The sequence below is a fragment of the Leuciscus leuciscus genome (genome assembly GCF_965113295.1).
Source record: "Leuciscus leuciscus genome assembly, chromosome: 13".
In the NCBI taxonomy this organism is placed as follows: Eukaryota; Metazoa; Chordata; class Actinopteri; order Cypriniformes; family Leuciscidae; genus Leuciscus; species Leuciscus leuciscus.
This window is the reverse complement of record NC_138737.1, coordinates 9,517,098-9,533,018: the sequence shown is the minus strand read 5'-3', so window position 1 is coordinate 9,533,018 and position 15,921 is coordinate 9,517,098. Positions and strand designations below refer to the sequence as shown.

Below are 15,921 nucleotides of genomic sequence, written 5' to 3'. Positions count from 1 at the left end.
GCCGGGGGACAGACATCATCTTCCCTTTGATCCAACTTAACAGTAGCCCCAGATTACATTCCTTTATTTTTTCAAACGCAATGGCAGATATGCCGACTGTTTCTGAACGCTGCTCGGCCCGGCTCAGGCTACGAGCGCGTGCGTCTGTGTGTGTGTGTATGCGGGAAGGAAGAGGCTCTGCCACTCTGTCTTACATAAGTGCCTTAGAGGATGTCAGGACAGGGATAAAAATACAGGTTCAACCAGTCCAATGTCCCTGAGTCACGCAGAGCCAGAGGTGTGTGTGTGTGTGTGTGTGTGTGTGTGTGTGTGTGTGTTCACAGCACTGCAGATAGATGCATTTCGGTGTGTGTTCTGATACCTGCCATTTCAACATGGCACTTTAATGGCCTTTTAGATGATAAAATGTCAGGCTTCTATTCTGATGTGTGTTTTTACTGGTAATGCTCTCCAGTTATTACCAGAGCCTTCTGATGCTAGTGCTCCCTCCTATAGATGTCGGCTCTTATTTATGTGGATCTGTGACAGCTAAATCTAGGAGAAAACAACACTGGGAATCATCTTCAGGTGAAATCCAAGGTGAAATAAAGGGAAGAATTTTTTTTTTTGCGAATACAATACAAACCAAATGCAAAATCAATCTTTTCTTTGCATTCTAAAGTGATTCCTTATGCATTTATGTAATTTTTGTACTTGCACAAGACACTGGAAGGTTGCACAGACATTATACATATTGACAATACATCATCCATCCAAAATATATTATCCAGTAACATCCCTAATAACAATTACAGTAATAATACTAATAATAAGTTTTATTTCAAATGTATCATTAGGCCTGTTTTGCTCTTCCCCTGCACACACCCTCCCTCTCATAGCACAATTTCATAGTAGCAATATGTCTATTAATGGGGTAAAAATGGCAGTTAGTGGGCAGCAGTCTCCTTACCATCTTTGGCTGTGTCAGCAGTCCCTTCTCAGCCCAGCCCTGGAGCTGCGGCAGGTCTGCCTGACGCCACTGAGTCTCTGTCGATCCCTACGGGAGGGGGGCAGGGTCAATATTCAAACATGCCCATTTTCTCCATACCAAACAAACACTCCTGACGGTCTCCAGGCACACTAAAACACACAGGTGGCTTTGATTTGGACTCGAAAGACACAATCGTTTGAATTTAGTTGGGTTTTATATATAGTATAATGGAAACGGGTGCTATAAATGCATGCAGAGAACGGGTGATATATAGAATAGCATATTTGCTGATGAAACGGAAGTATTTTTTCACACTCCAGGCCATAGACAAATTTGTGTAGGATATAGAAACTGCAAGTTGTGAAAAACAGCAAGCCTCCTACTGTAGATTTAATATCATGGGCTTTCCGACAAATCCAGCCTCGTAAACAAGACCTTAGAGGACCAATACCGAGGCTGCCGCAATCACAGCTTGAGCCGTGGCACTAACAGGGAAAACAGCCAATTTAGGAAAAGAGGGAGACACTGAGCGTGACCTTTCTGTTGGATGGATGGAATAGAGGAGGAGTGTAATAGGAGGCATCCAGCACTACATGATGGAGGAGACACTTCTGCATCGGAAGGGATGGAGGGGGCTGGGGGGAGGGGCTTGGCGTCCTCTGCAGATCTTTAAAACGTTCGTGTAAGCGTCCAGGTGTCGGGATCTACAGAAAAATGAACTGTCAGCGGAGGAGGGAGAGGAGAGAGGGATAGGGTGGGCAGGTGGATTGCTGACAGCTCTCGGTGTAGTGTTATCTGGGGCATGGGTCTGTAATTTAAAAAAGAGCCTCATGGGAATCTTTTTTAATCTCATGTGCCACCTTGGTTTTAGTTTTAGTGAGGACCGCAGGGTGTAACAAAACACTTTTATTGTTCTAGTGATGAAACATAAGTGTACATTCAGCTTTAAATGTGATGTATATATATTTGTTCTCTGATGAAACAACATATCTGCATGAATCAATCCAGAACATTAGATCCACATGCTGAATCGTTCAAAAACAATAAGAAGCGGGATGACACAGCCAAATGATGCATCAGAATTTTGGTGCATCATTCACAGTAAGGTTTAAAAAGCTCTCGCTGTTACTCTGGTTACAGAGGACAGATCAATGTCCACGGGCGACAGAAGGGAGAGGACAGACTATAAATGAATTCATCTTCTGTTTTCACTGACCTTTTCTCAAAGCTCACAGGAATCAAACATGGAATACGTAACAATGGAGAAATAGCTTTTTGTTCTCTTTCTCTCAGTCTTATTATCTCTCTCTACATTCTTTTTGTTGAAAAAATAAAACTACTCAAACTGCTGTTGTTCATATCAATTAAACAATGTCAACAAACATGTCAGTTAAATTAATGTTTGTTTCTATAAAACATTTATCAGATATGCCAGAAACGATTAGCCACAGTTTGCAGGGTTAAGTTATCTGAAGGATTTTCTTTTAATATATTTACTTAATTACATTAACTTATTGACTCTCTCTTTCTCTAGATGCTCTATATGTAGATGCTCAAAAATATGCTGATGATAATCACTGATAATCTGTATTTTTTTATTATTATTATAAATACCTACCAATATTAAATACCCCATAAAATCCAACTAAGAGTGTTGTGGCTTTAGTCCATGTAATGTTAGCTTTGAGGCCATCTATATGCTAATGTTCTCCTAAACATTGACAAAATGACTTTTAGCAGATATATGCATTTAGAAATGTCTTTCTCTTCATGGAAAAAGGACAGAGAATGTTGATGATATAAAATATTTTAAAACATCCCTGTTTTCTGTTTATGTTAACACCTGACCGAAAACTGCGGTTGTCTAGCAACTTCATGTTTTTTTATTGTTTTTTTAACTGAAGTTAATTGCATCTCATGTTAGCTTAGCACAAGTTCACCATTACCTTAACCACAGTAGCCACAGCACAAAAAAACAATAACACAGAGATGTCACCTCACCCTCTGCGATCAAAAAAATCTCCCACGCTTTTCTTTTCTGCTCGCATGATGGTCAATAAATCAGCCACTTCATCCATGTCAGAACATTCTCGGTCAAACAACCAATACTTAACCCCAAACATGAACCTCACTGGACTTATCTCACTGAAGCATCTCACACAATAATTTCCATGCACCTACAGCCCATATCACACAACCTTGTGCCGGATAATTTACATTACAGAGGCTCTGTTAAAACAGAGAGCCTGCCACAAAATGGAGGTCACCCTCAGTAGCTATATATGTATGTATGTGTATATATATGTGAATGTATGATCTTGCTGTTTGTGCCACACACACTTATGGGGTTCAAAGATATCTAAGGGAGAATTTCATCTTGAAATGTTCTTTCTTGCACTGTAATTTCTGTTTACTCACACCACTCAGGAACATGTAGCCGGGGGAACAACCTTTTCCTTCATTCATTTTTTTGAACTCCTTTAAAACATAGCAAGAGTGTGGTAAGTAGCCCTAGACTAAATCCCTTAAAATAATTCTCAGTTTGAGAAATAAACAAATTTGTATTTAACAGAGTCTCCGGACGGAGGGTACAAGTCTCCTTAATGTTCACAGAGGTTGCTGCACTTGCCCGAGACTCCAACCCTCCTGTGCACTGAACTGCTGGAGGGGATGTGAGCTGTCAGAACCCATTCAGGTACCCAGCTTCATACATTTCTTGTATCTTAACGTCAGGTCAGTAAAGTTCTCTGTGTGTATTGATTTTTATTTTTCTCTCCCTGTGTTTTGCGTGGGCTCCCCTCCTCAGTGGGACACCTCCTCCAGAGCCCTCGGGTCAGACTGCCACTCCGGCAGATCAATCAGGGCAGTAATGTGGGACGGCATGCGCCAAGACTGCTCCGCTCTGTCACCATCGATCCGCATCTACTTTACCAAATGGATTTTTTCTTCTCCGCCCTCCCTCCCTCCTCTCATTGAGTACCTCTCTCTCCCTATTATTCTTCCTCTGAGGGACTTCGAATAATAAATGCCTCAGTATAAAAGCAATTTTTCATTTAACTTTTGTTTGACACATTTTCTTCTTCCCTCTCTAGATGAAGTCCGGTTTTATGTTACGCCGGATCAATAGAAGCTTCTAAGAAGGTTCTCCCATAATTTCTCTGGCTCTCTCCCCTGGGTGAGGGTGATGGGCCTGGTTGAGCCAGGACGTTAGTGGAAAGCTGAGGACCACACCCTGATCACATTACCCCATCATTAGAGCGAGCCTCATTTGATCAGTAATGAAGGCTGCTGTTCATTTGGCCCATGCCTCGTGTTCTTTCTTAGCGTCTGTTTCTGAGAGATGGGTTCCATGCTCCTATCTAAGAGTCCAATGAATATCTCAGCGGAATTACTCTGACCTTTTGATTTGCTTCCTGGGGTGATTCAGGGTGACTATATAATGACAGGTCTGTAGAGTAGTAGGTGAGGTTGAATACAGGCCACTGCAGAAACATAAACACCTGAATGCTGAAAGCTGGGATTGCATCTTTTTAAAAAATAAAATAAAATAAAAAAACTCTACCTAGCTTTTTTTTTTTTTTGTTAAAATTGAAATCATTCAAGCTGAAAAAAAACCCCACAAAAAACTATTTTCTCATTTAAATGCCTGGATGATGGAGAGATGATTGATTGTCTGAGGGTTTAATTGCTTGAAACCATTATCAGAGATTTAAAAAAATGAAAAATACATGGAAACAGATTGACACATCAAAAACTTGAAATAAGGGAAATAAGGTACAAAATCTTGGTTCTTAGATTCTTCTAGAAATCAAACTGTTCATCGAACATGTACATTTCATGTAAAAATATTGTAAGAAAAGAAAGGAAGGAAAAGTAGGAGATGAAAGGACTGGAAGGATGATAGGAGGAAAACATGTGAGGGTGCGTGTGGGGGACGGCAGCATCAGTGACACGTGTTTTTCCTTTGGGCTACGGGTCTGGTGAAACACCTGCGTCTCTCCCAACCCACTCTCTCCAAATCTCACAATGTTGACCTCATCAGCTGACCCCACTCTCTTTCTCTCTATCCACCGTCGCTCCTTTGCAGTTTCTCTCTCTCTCTCTCTCTGGATGAATGGCTGTATTTTCTCTCAGTGCGTGGGATCTCCTTGGCCTTAAATTAACCTCTCTTGCAGATCTTCTGTGGAAACGAATTAGCGCCCAACGTGACAGTGCGGCTAATGTGTTGGTGAGGGTTCAGCAGAGTTTTCAAATAAAAAAGGCAAAAAATTCTTCAATGCTGTGCTGATGAACTGCAATGCAAAAATGAATGTTTTCGTTAAGTTACAAAACTGCGGTGCATGCTGATGAAGATTAAAAACAAACAAACAAACGCAGCCATGATCATGCAAAAAAAAATAAAAAATCATACAGAGCTGGATTTCTCGACTGCATGTGCGCTTTTTGCACAATCCACTATCTAGTCCATGCTGCCATGGGGCCACTGGCTCTGTTAGCCGCTGGTAGCGGCCCAGCTCGCTGCTAAGGCGAGCAGAAAATTGGTGAGCATCTTGATTCAGGGATGACACTTAAATTTGTGTGGCTCCAGTGACCAGTTCTATCCTCAGGCTCCGGATGGAAATATGAGAGAGTTTGGCCCTCTGCCTGCTCCGGCAGGACTCACGTCCTTCAGGCAGTATGGGGCAAGTAGTCTGCTGGGCCTGGCTTTGCGCACACACACATACACACCCAGTGGCATGCCACTGACATGGTCCAGCCCCTGGCCATCTCTGTGATATCTCCCATGGACATGAGCATTGCTTGTGACGCGGAGAGGCCTTCGCTATCAGACACGAGGCTCTTGTATAATATCAAAGCAGATTTAATGGGTGAGTATTTAGTGGATGTGTCTTTAAATCACTCAAATCTGTATTATGAAACTCACTTTATGTGCAGGGTAATGATCAAAGCGAGACTGGGGACTTCTTTGGGTGTGTGCACGTGTCCTTGACTGTCAACTAGCCTCAGACCACGAGTTGATTGTCAGTGACAGGCTCAGAGATACACTGCCCACCCCCACATGCTCTTTCTCTTTCACACACCCTTCCGCTTGCTCTATCTAACCCTACACATATTGCCTCCCATTCTAATGACTTCTACTTTAGAATAAAGGTGGTCTTACCATGTCTGGTAAGTGGGCGGTATGATTAACGTATGATTAACGTATTATATCAAGGAATAAATGATTGTCATGTAATGGTATATAGCATGTAATGGTATAACAATATATCACACAGAATATGTATTGTCAAATGCCCACAAATGTATATAAAATTACATAAATTAATTTAATCATATATTATTCCATTTGATATAATGATAGATAGTTTTAATATGCTATATGTCATTAAAAATCTTGAATAAAATCACGCATAGCATCAGTTCTGACAGGTCACGTCAGTCAAGCTCGCATCAGCTGACTCATCTGATCCATATCACAGCATCTCTGTATAAGGTACCATTCAGTATTATATGCAACGTTTTCGCGTTGTTCAGGAGCTAATTACCCTCCTTCATCCCCAGCTTCTCCTCTCGTCCACAGTCAGGACTTGACCTTCTGATTTTCCTCTTCGAACCAGACTGTCACTTATCTTGATTTATGTTGTTACATTTATTATCATTAAGAACGTTAATGACATCTGTAAAACATTTATGTTGGTATTGTTCTGTTTGTAATAAGGGGGTTCCCTGCTCTTATCCATCCATGCTATAGGCTGGATGGATGGGTGGGGAGTTCTTGCCCAGAACATAACCATACCCCCAATTATATAATATATTATAATATTTATAATTTCCTGCAAAACTTTGTTGTGATATATACTGGTCAACAACAGCATGCCTTCACTGGATGAGATGCGCCAAAACTAAATTGCTCCCATTACACTCAACAACGACATCCACACAAGAAACAATCACCCGCAAGACACTTTGCAGAGTAGACTATAGAATTCTTATTTTTAAATCAAACCCTAGATATACCACAGTATAATATCTACCGGCTGAAACATTTGTACTATGTCTTACCACCCAGCCCTACACTATACTATGCACATGCAGTCTTTTCTCAGATGTCTCCTCTGTCAAGGTTGTGTGCATTTGTGTCCTGTCTCTCTAGTTGTGCAAGTGTCTATGTGGTTTCCTTTTACTCTGTGCATGCAGTATGCAGGCTGTGTCAGCTCCAGGTGGGGTGTTGACATGGCTGTAGGTAGCTGGCAGGTGGCAGAACAGTGCCGCACCTGCGCCGTGCACAGCCTCATTCCTCCATGCCCTGGAAACTATGCATACTGTGCACTCCTGAACCTCTCCGGCTAACAAGCTGCTTTACCAACTACAAATCACATTGAGACTATATAGATGAGTTTTAAAGCTGCGCTTGGGAGCCCTTGGTGAGTATTGCAGTGAGTGTGGAGAGCTGGTAAAATGAGGATGAATGTGTTTTGTTATGCAGAGTGTGAAACCCAGCTAAAGACCTTGCACCATATATTTGTCTTTTAATTATTTCCTCTGTTTAAGCTTGTCATGCAATGTTTGCTCATTATAGAGAAACATTAAAAGCTTTACAAATAGCCTGAAAGTAGATGTGTGTGTTTGTGTGTGAGGGGAGCGAAAGGAAAGGAAGACAGTGTTCGTAAGGGAGCTAACTGCATCTCAAGTTCCTGAGAGGATGAGGTGGGCTTCTGAACACACATCAACTGAGCTTTCCTTTTCTCTCTCTTTTTTTTACTCTAACAAACCACACACATGAGCTCTGGTTAATCCAATCTCAGCCTCCTCATCTTCCTGCAGCCTCTTTCTCAAAGTCCCTTTCCCCACACTCTCTCTCTTCCAAAACATCATCTCTTATTTGCACATTTCCTTTCCAACACACAATTCCTCCATTATTCCCTCTTCTCATTCTCCTGTGGTCTTTTGTTTTCCCTTACCTTCCACATGTTTTTAACCATTCTTCTTCACCAATATTGGACTTCTCTTTGCACAAACAAACACCTGATTTCTGACTCTTTTTGTTTCTACAGGGAATAACTACAGTCCGGAAGAACTACAGGGATACAAAATCCAATCCTATAAATGGGAAGAGTGATGACTGTTCCAGTATATTAACCAATATTTTAAAATACACCAATATTCTAATTCTGGCTGATACAACAAGCTATTTATATGTTATAGCTGATAACTGAAAAATGTCCAGAATAAAACTGTATACTATTTTGTCTAAAATAAATAAATTAACTTAACCATTTTAAGTGAAATAGGCATCACAACATTATAATGAACAGTATATAAAAAAAGGGTATTCATTTGGAGATTTACTAAGATTTACATTCAGAAGTGTTATTATATTAGTTTTTATTAAATTACAAGTGTTAGATGAGGGAAAGTAATCAATGTAAAAATAGGACAAATGAGCATGCACAAATAAATATGCAATATTGACTGATATATATATTAATATCACCTAAACAGATAACCGATATACTGTATTGTAAATCCCTATTTTAAAAGATATTATTGGTTGATATTGAAGGCATATATTATTTTATTCAGAATAAAACAGTAAATTATTTTTTTACTGTACATTATGATGTTTTGATGAATTTTAAGCATTTAAAATGTTAGATGGAGCTTTATTGTAAGTGCTGCTGTTCTAAGAAAACAGACCGTATATATTTATATTCATGGGCATTAAATTTTTTCCTGGCCAAATAAATTATAGTTATATTGGCCAAAATATCTGTACCAATACATTTATATCTTTAACCCTACAAAACTCACATCTGGTGGAGATACATCTCTATGCATGAAGTCAGTTTGGTTTATTGATTAAGTTTGATCTCATGAAAGAAAGTAGCTGCAAGACACAGCAGTAACCCCACAGCATCTGCTTTAATAAGAGAACGCCGAGGTAATTGATGGAAGATTGACTGAATTACTAACTAACACAGGCAGCTAATAAATAGCACCATCTCAATGTGAGAGACAACGAGGTGAATGAAATTCAATCGGTTAACCTCTTCATACATGTCAAGGCTATAATGTAGTCATATATAGGCTCCAAAATGCAGATTAATGAGTGTAATTTACAAGAGGGCATTTCTTCCCCTTGCTCTTCTACAACTATAGCGAAGTCATAGATTTTACTGTCATCTTGTTTTACAAAACAGCAATGACCTAAACACTGTGTCAACATATCTCCAGGATGTCCTTTTTTCTTTGGAGGTGGGGATATAAAGAATGGCATTATGAGGGAGAGGGCGACCTAATGTGTTCCATTGCAGCTGGTTAGATAAAACCTCTGCAGAATATCAACGAAAGCAGCAAATGTGGCATGCATTCAAAAGAGCAGATTAATCTTCCAATGCCGGGGTACACTGTAATTGAAAATGCCTACAGGGGACCATCTATGCTCATATATAATGTGCTAGAAAATATAGGGTTATCCTCATAAAATCCATCAGAATCAGAGTTCAGAGATGATTGTGCAAATACTGTTTCTTTCTTTTCTTTCTTTTTTTGCATTCTGGTTTGTGCTTGGAATATTAACCAGTGTTTGTCTGATGTGCTTTTACTAACCATGGTTTCCTGATTGCAGGTTGATGGAGACCTAATGGAATAAATGCCTGGCTTCTGGGAAGAAAAAAAAAGGCAGGGTGTGTTTAAGGAAAGACATTTGCTCCCGGACAAGACAGCAACTTCTGCTAAAGGTCTGCTCTCACCTCTAATCAACCTAACTCCTCTTGACAGCGAGATAACAATATCCACAACCCGAGCGGATCTACAGGGGCAAGATTTCACGCGAAGCAATTCCTTTGTGAAATGCCAATGGCTGTATCTATGGTTACTGTTGTGGGGAAGATGCGGGCCAGCCTATTTGCCCTTTCTCAGCCGGGGTTTGTTGCGGGAGCTACTGGACCTCATACACTCCGTAACCCCTTACTGCTGTGACCTTTGACCTCTGGGCGCTGATATTCGGAGAGCGGAACTATCTTTGACATTTATATCCATGTTCCCTTTCTCATCTCATTTGTTCTCTTCATTTTATCCCCCTTTTCACCCATGGGAAACATGCACAAATAAAATCTCTCCTCGAGTGTGCTCTTTTGAATGCCATACCAGACATCATTATGCAGTTTTTTAATATGCATCAGTCGTTTTGTCAAATGCATTGTAAAGGTTTTAGAGGTTTCAAATTCCATGTGATTGTGTGAGGCGAGCCGTTGCAATGTGAATGACCTTGAGATGTCCTTTAGCCTCACGGGAGGGAGGTCAGTTAATTGGCTAATGGGCAGGAGAGAAAAAGCGACTACGTTTTCAATGGTGGGAGCAAAGACTCGTCTGCTGCTGCTGTCTTTTCCTGGGGTGCAAAATGTAGATCAGAGAAATGTGCAGTTTGTGCACAGTCTCGAGAGAGCCTGCCACTCAAATCCGAACGTCTGTATGAATACCAAAACACACAGGCAGAGAGAGAGAGAGAGAGAGAGAGAGAGAGAGAGAGAGAGAGAGAGAGAGAGAGAGAGAGAGAGAAAGAGAGGGAGGGGGAGAGAGGAGAAGGAATGAAACAAAGAAAGTGGGATGGAGGAAGAGGCAGGTCGGAAGCTAGAATGATAGGGGATGAGAGCCAGCTTGAAAGAAATGGGTGGTAATGCGCTTCTTTTACCTTTCTCTGTTTTATGTTGTGATCAACTCTAACCAACAATCAACATTTGTGATGGAGCCTTTGCAGAGCATATTATTTTTTATTTATATATAGCCTATGCAATCTGTATCTGGAGAGGCAACTGTCGGTTTGCCAGAACGAGCGGTGTGTTGTGTTGGTAAGCAGGTTGTGTGTGGTGTGTATATTCGGCTGATTATCGTCTGTCTGTGCGTGGCACTTTGAATTTGCGCCAGAGGAATTATTACGCTTGCGGTTGTGAAGCCTGCTCACTCCCTCTCTCCTTCTTGCTCTCTCCCCAGCTTTTCCTTTGCAAGGAAAATGAGGATGAATCAAACTGAGAAATCACTGTGGATGCCTATTAAAATTTAAACCTGAACGTTTTGTTGTTATTCATGTATATTTAGCTTTGACATAATAAAAGGCCTCTTTGCGAAAGCATATTATTGAGATTATATTAGATTATTATTCATAGCACACTGTTTAATCGAACCTGAACCTTATTAATGCATTAGGTGAAATATTTTTTTACATAAAGGGCATACAATTTTTACCCACATTTTTTTTAAGGTGTTGCTCTATCAAATGTCAAAAAGTTTCAACTTTTTCTCAGACGTTTCTCCTGAAGATTATTTAGAAAAATAAATAGACGTTTCTCCTGAAGATTATTTAGAAAAATAAATAGACAAAAATGATTGATATCAAGTAAGCATATAGAGCAATGAAGTTAATGTTAATAATATAGCACCAATAATTTAATCTTGGAATAATTTGATCAGTTTAAGCGTTCTGACTTTTGATTGCACACTTTGATATCTTGGCACAATGTGTGACATTCTGTCTTTTGAAATGCAGAGTTTTCTCAGAAGCCAAACTTAAGAAGCAGGAGACTTAAAGTCTCGTTGCCGTCAAGGGGAAACAACTGAGATGTTAAAGAGATCTCATTTGCGATATCTCTTTCATATGGGCAGATTTTATAAGAGCATTTCATTGAAATGGTCAATATTAATTCAAGCTCAAATTTACATGCAGTTTCCAAGGTTTTCTTCATAGGTTTGCTCAATTCTCATTTAAACACTAAGGGTAAAACTCTCCCAGAAGTGATCACAAATATGGAATGTGATGAAAGCTCACATTAGCTACTGAAATCTTCACTGAGTTATTTAAGTCTGAATGTGAGACTTGTCTAATAAGCGCATTCTGACTTCACCTGTCAGTGTGCTCTATCCTCCCTAGAGCTGGATGTTCAGTTACCTCAGTAACTCTCAAGGCATTTTCTCTAATCAGTTGGCAGAGTGAGACTCATTCAGTAATTACATTCAGAGGTTACATTTGTGTTCTAAATCTGTCAGAGCTGTTGAAAACGATTAAGTATTAGGATACTTTTTCAAATCGGAATGAAGAGCATAGCAAATAGATTACAGAGGGTTGTTTGCTCTTTTAACGATGCCATGTCAGAATAGCAGTGAGAACATAAAGACTTAAAAATGGCATCTGGCATGGATTCTAATTATAAAACTATACAGCAAAGGCTACACTTAATGTTATTTAGAAGATATATAAAAGACTCTGGGCTATTCTGTTGTCCTTTAGTCTTAAATGTAGTGTGCTAAATCCAGTGGATGAGAAATTAGTTATATTTTGTGTGGTCGTTCTTTCTATGACTGAGAAAGGATATCATAGTATCCCATCTTGTTTCTAAGGTTATCTGATCTAATGTCAGTCAATTGTTGTGTCTTTATGAGCAGAGTCAATTTACTGTTATAATAATAATTTTATCATCTGGCACATCCTCTGATTCCTATAAAGACATATTAAATATTAAATAAATAATATTTCTTGGGCAAAATTGTCTTTTTTTGTTTTTGTGTGATCATTTCTTGCATAAAAAAACTGAGAAGCTATCCAATCCAATTTAGTTCAAGATAAATATCTTCTAACCTAGACAAAAAGTTCCAATAACAGAATGAAAGTCTTTTTCTACAGAAAAGCAATACTGAAATTGCTATGTGCCTGAAATTTTTAAACTGAAACTTGCACAATGAACCATGTTTTAAACTCACTCAGGTGGAAGCTCTACGGCGCCACCATCTGAGGGCTTGTTGCAAAAGCACGCCAAGGCAGTCAGTTAGATGGATGCTGCTGTTCTCCTTCAGCGAGAACCGTGAGGGATGGATGCAGTGGTGTCACATGCATCCCCGGGTCTTAGCGGCCAGAGGGGGGCAACCTGAGCCTCTCTAACTCTCAGAAAAATCAAGTGGCCCACTTTGACACTCAGCTGTCATCTGTAGTCACTCTGTGTGCAGAGGGGTGCAAACTCTTCCACCCAGCCATCACACATCCTGGGGCACTTTTACCACCCCTGCTGCCCAGATTTCAGCATCTCGGCAGCCTGTCTCCTATTTTGCTCTCTCTCTCTCTTTCTCTCTCTCAGTTGTCCACCTGCGCCCTCATCCACCCCTTTTTAATATTCAGTCCAGCTTTAGCCTTATTAGCATTGATATGCAACCTTGGAGTCGGACAACAAAGGAGAAAGCCCTAAAGCAGAGTAGTAAGGCTGCTTGGAGGAGGAAGTGAAATTATGAGGAAGGATAGAGATGAAGAGGAGGTATGGGTGGATAGGGTGCGAGGTGAAAGAAGAGGAGAGTCTGTTTCTACGTGGCTATAGTTCTGTGTAATGGCCGATAGTAGCGCATGTAGCAGGGACGTCAGCACTGCGGAGGAGGAGGAGAAACGTATAGGCCTATGTGGAAGCTCTTTCCCCTTGACTTCCTCCCTCCCACACCTTATTTCCTCTCTCACTATAAGCATCGTGGACAAGCCCCCTCACTGCCCTAATGTTTTTCTGCCTTACACAAACTGTGTTTCGCACAAAAGAAAGGGAGGCAAACAGGGATTCACTGTTGGGAATCACTATCTTTTCAATTAGCATTTTGATTGCATGTTAAAGCCCACACAGAAACAGTCAAACATTTGCCTGAAAAATGAATAATGCTGCCCACATTTGAATCTGAATGCCGCGCCGCTCAGATGAGGAATTTGACAGTCACTGCAAGTTAGTAAATACATACATCTGTGCTGTCTTGGCCGTTCGAAACTGTGCAATTGTGATGTCTTCCACCTTTAAATGATGTGCTAACGCAGGCCTAGGATTTCTCTAACCCTGCTCCGTCTGTAAGCTTCGCTACTTGCCTCTATCTCTCTCTCTCTTCCGTTTCTCTCTCGGGGAGAGTTGGTTCCTGGCAGGCACAGTCTCCCACTAGCCTGGTGACAGCCGGGGGAGGCAGTCTCTGAGCCCTTAGTCAACAATGGACACATACACTCACACAACACACACACAGTGCAGCATGTTTAGTGCAGCCTGCCCTACCTCTATCAGAGAAGATGGGCAGTGATCTCCAGACGTGCTTGAACACTAACTACACTATGCACGGAAACACACCTTCGCACACTGCCTAATAGATTATCATGCACACGTACACACACACACACACGAGGTCACTCCCACTCATTCTCATTTACAAACTTACACTCTAGCATGTACGCTAGTACACAGTTACACAACCTTCTACGTATGCATTGTAAATGTGATTTTTATGCAAATTTTAAAGCAAATTGTTTAGAAAAATTAAATGATCACCACATTACTCATATGAATAATATGGCTGTATTATTTTGACAGATCAAACCGGAACGGCAAGTGTTAAAATGAGGGTGAAAATGGAAGATGAGAGCCAAAAAAGGTGAGCATTAAGATTCAACACTGCCTCTACATCGTAGAAGGGTTTTAAACCGCACCATCTAAGAACCTGCTACACCTGTCCTGTCCTTTCTCTCCTCTCTTCTCCTCTCTGCTCTTCTCTTTTCCTCAGCCTTGTTCTCAAATAAAGCTGCTCTCATCCTAAGAGAAAGGGGAGGAGTAGCATGCAGAATTGAAAAAGAGGAGAAAGGAGATAGAGAGAGAGACAGACAGAGAGAGACTCCAATGCTGCCACTGCAGCTGCAGGCAGTGAGACACAGCAAGGGCAAACACACACTCGTGCACACACACACAATTGTCTGCACAAAACCACCGCAGCATCCTTACCATCTTAAACCCGTTCCACTCCATTTGTAAGTCGGCGGGCAGAGTTCTCGCCTATAGCCGTGCTAATGTCTCCTCACTTGGAGATCTCTCTCGGTCTCTCCTCTCTCTCTCTCTCTCTCTCTCTCTCTCTATGTATGTGTCTCAGCGGTGGCGAGGCAGCGTGTGGCCAGCGGGAGAGAGAGTGGGCATTCCTCCTCCGAGTGAGGCTGCTTGTGAATGCACGGGCTTCAGCATGAGCTGAACGCTGCAGCCCCACTCCCTGCCCCCTCCTCATTGGTGAGGTCAGAGTAGCCCCCTCCTCCTTACTTCTCTCACTGGCTGCCTCAGCTCTCCATCATCTGCTCTACTCTGGAAAATTAACACTTTCACTCTGGCAGCCTTGCAGACGAAGGCACAGGCGCTTCGGCTAGCAGAAGCCCTTTCAGAACCAGCAAAGGCAATCAATCGCAACCGATGTCTCTGCTTGAGTTAGAGCAGACTGATTGCACATACAGCCATTATGGTAATAGGGTGCCTGTGAGGCACTGCTAATTAATGCAAGTAAAGCATGCAATGATTACGGAGTATGTTAAAGCTTTTATATATATATACAGTATATGTATATATGCATCATATATACACACATACAGTATACACACACAGGATGTATATATACACAGGGATAGTTTACAGTCAGATGGTCATTATCGCAGATTTTATTCCGCAATAATGACCTGCGGACTTTACACTATCCCTTTTATAACAGGGCTTTACAACTTAATAAAGACATGAATGTTAAATTAGTTCACAGAACATTAACACGCCAGGAAACAAATGAGCAGTCAATTATACAACGTTGCCCTGCACGGTCATTATTCTGTAATATATTCGTTTTTATATAATTTTTCCATACATTTGACATTTATCTCTGTACATTTACAGTCAGTACATTAATATCATGAACTGCAAAAAGAAGTGGTCAACACACCAGTTTGATTCAACTGATTTAGGCAATTAAGACGACACATTTTTAGTCATTTGCAAATGTGGGACGACACATGTTTTACTTAATAAACCACAATTGTTATCTACTGAGTATCAGGTTGAAGAACGCACAGGTTACTGAGCACACACACCTGCTCTTTGTACAAAAACCATAACTGCACACGCATTCACACACACCTTTACACAAAA

At 40.9% G+C, this 15,921-nt stretch overlaps 1 protein-coding gene across 12 annotated transcripts in view; it reads right to left on the bottom strand.

Moving 5' to 3' along the window:
- Positions 1-15,921, bottom strand: part of elavl4 (ELAV like neuron-specific RNA binding protein 4) — a 77,471-nt gene that overhangs the window by 44,635 nt on the left and 16,915 nt on the right. For 8 of the 12 annotated variants that reach the window (XM_082188310.1, XM_082188306.1, XM_082188316.1 and 5 more), the window contains one exon: positions 950-1,036. The exons of 1 other annotated variant lie outside the window; for it this stretch is intronic. In XM_082188310.1, coding sequence (XP_082044436.1) covers positions 950-1,036 — 87 coding nt within the window. Of the gene's footprint in view, positions 1-949; positions 1,037-9,580; positions 9,635-14,748; positions 14,954-15,921 lie in introns of those variants that run through there. 3 more of the 12 variants (XM_082188314.1, XM_082188311.1, XM_082188317.1) reach the window with 3 other exon arrangements.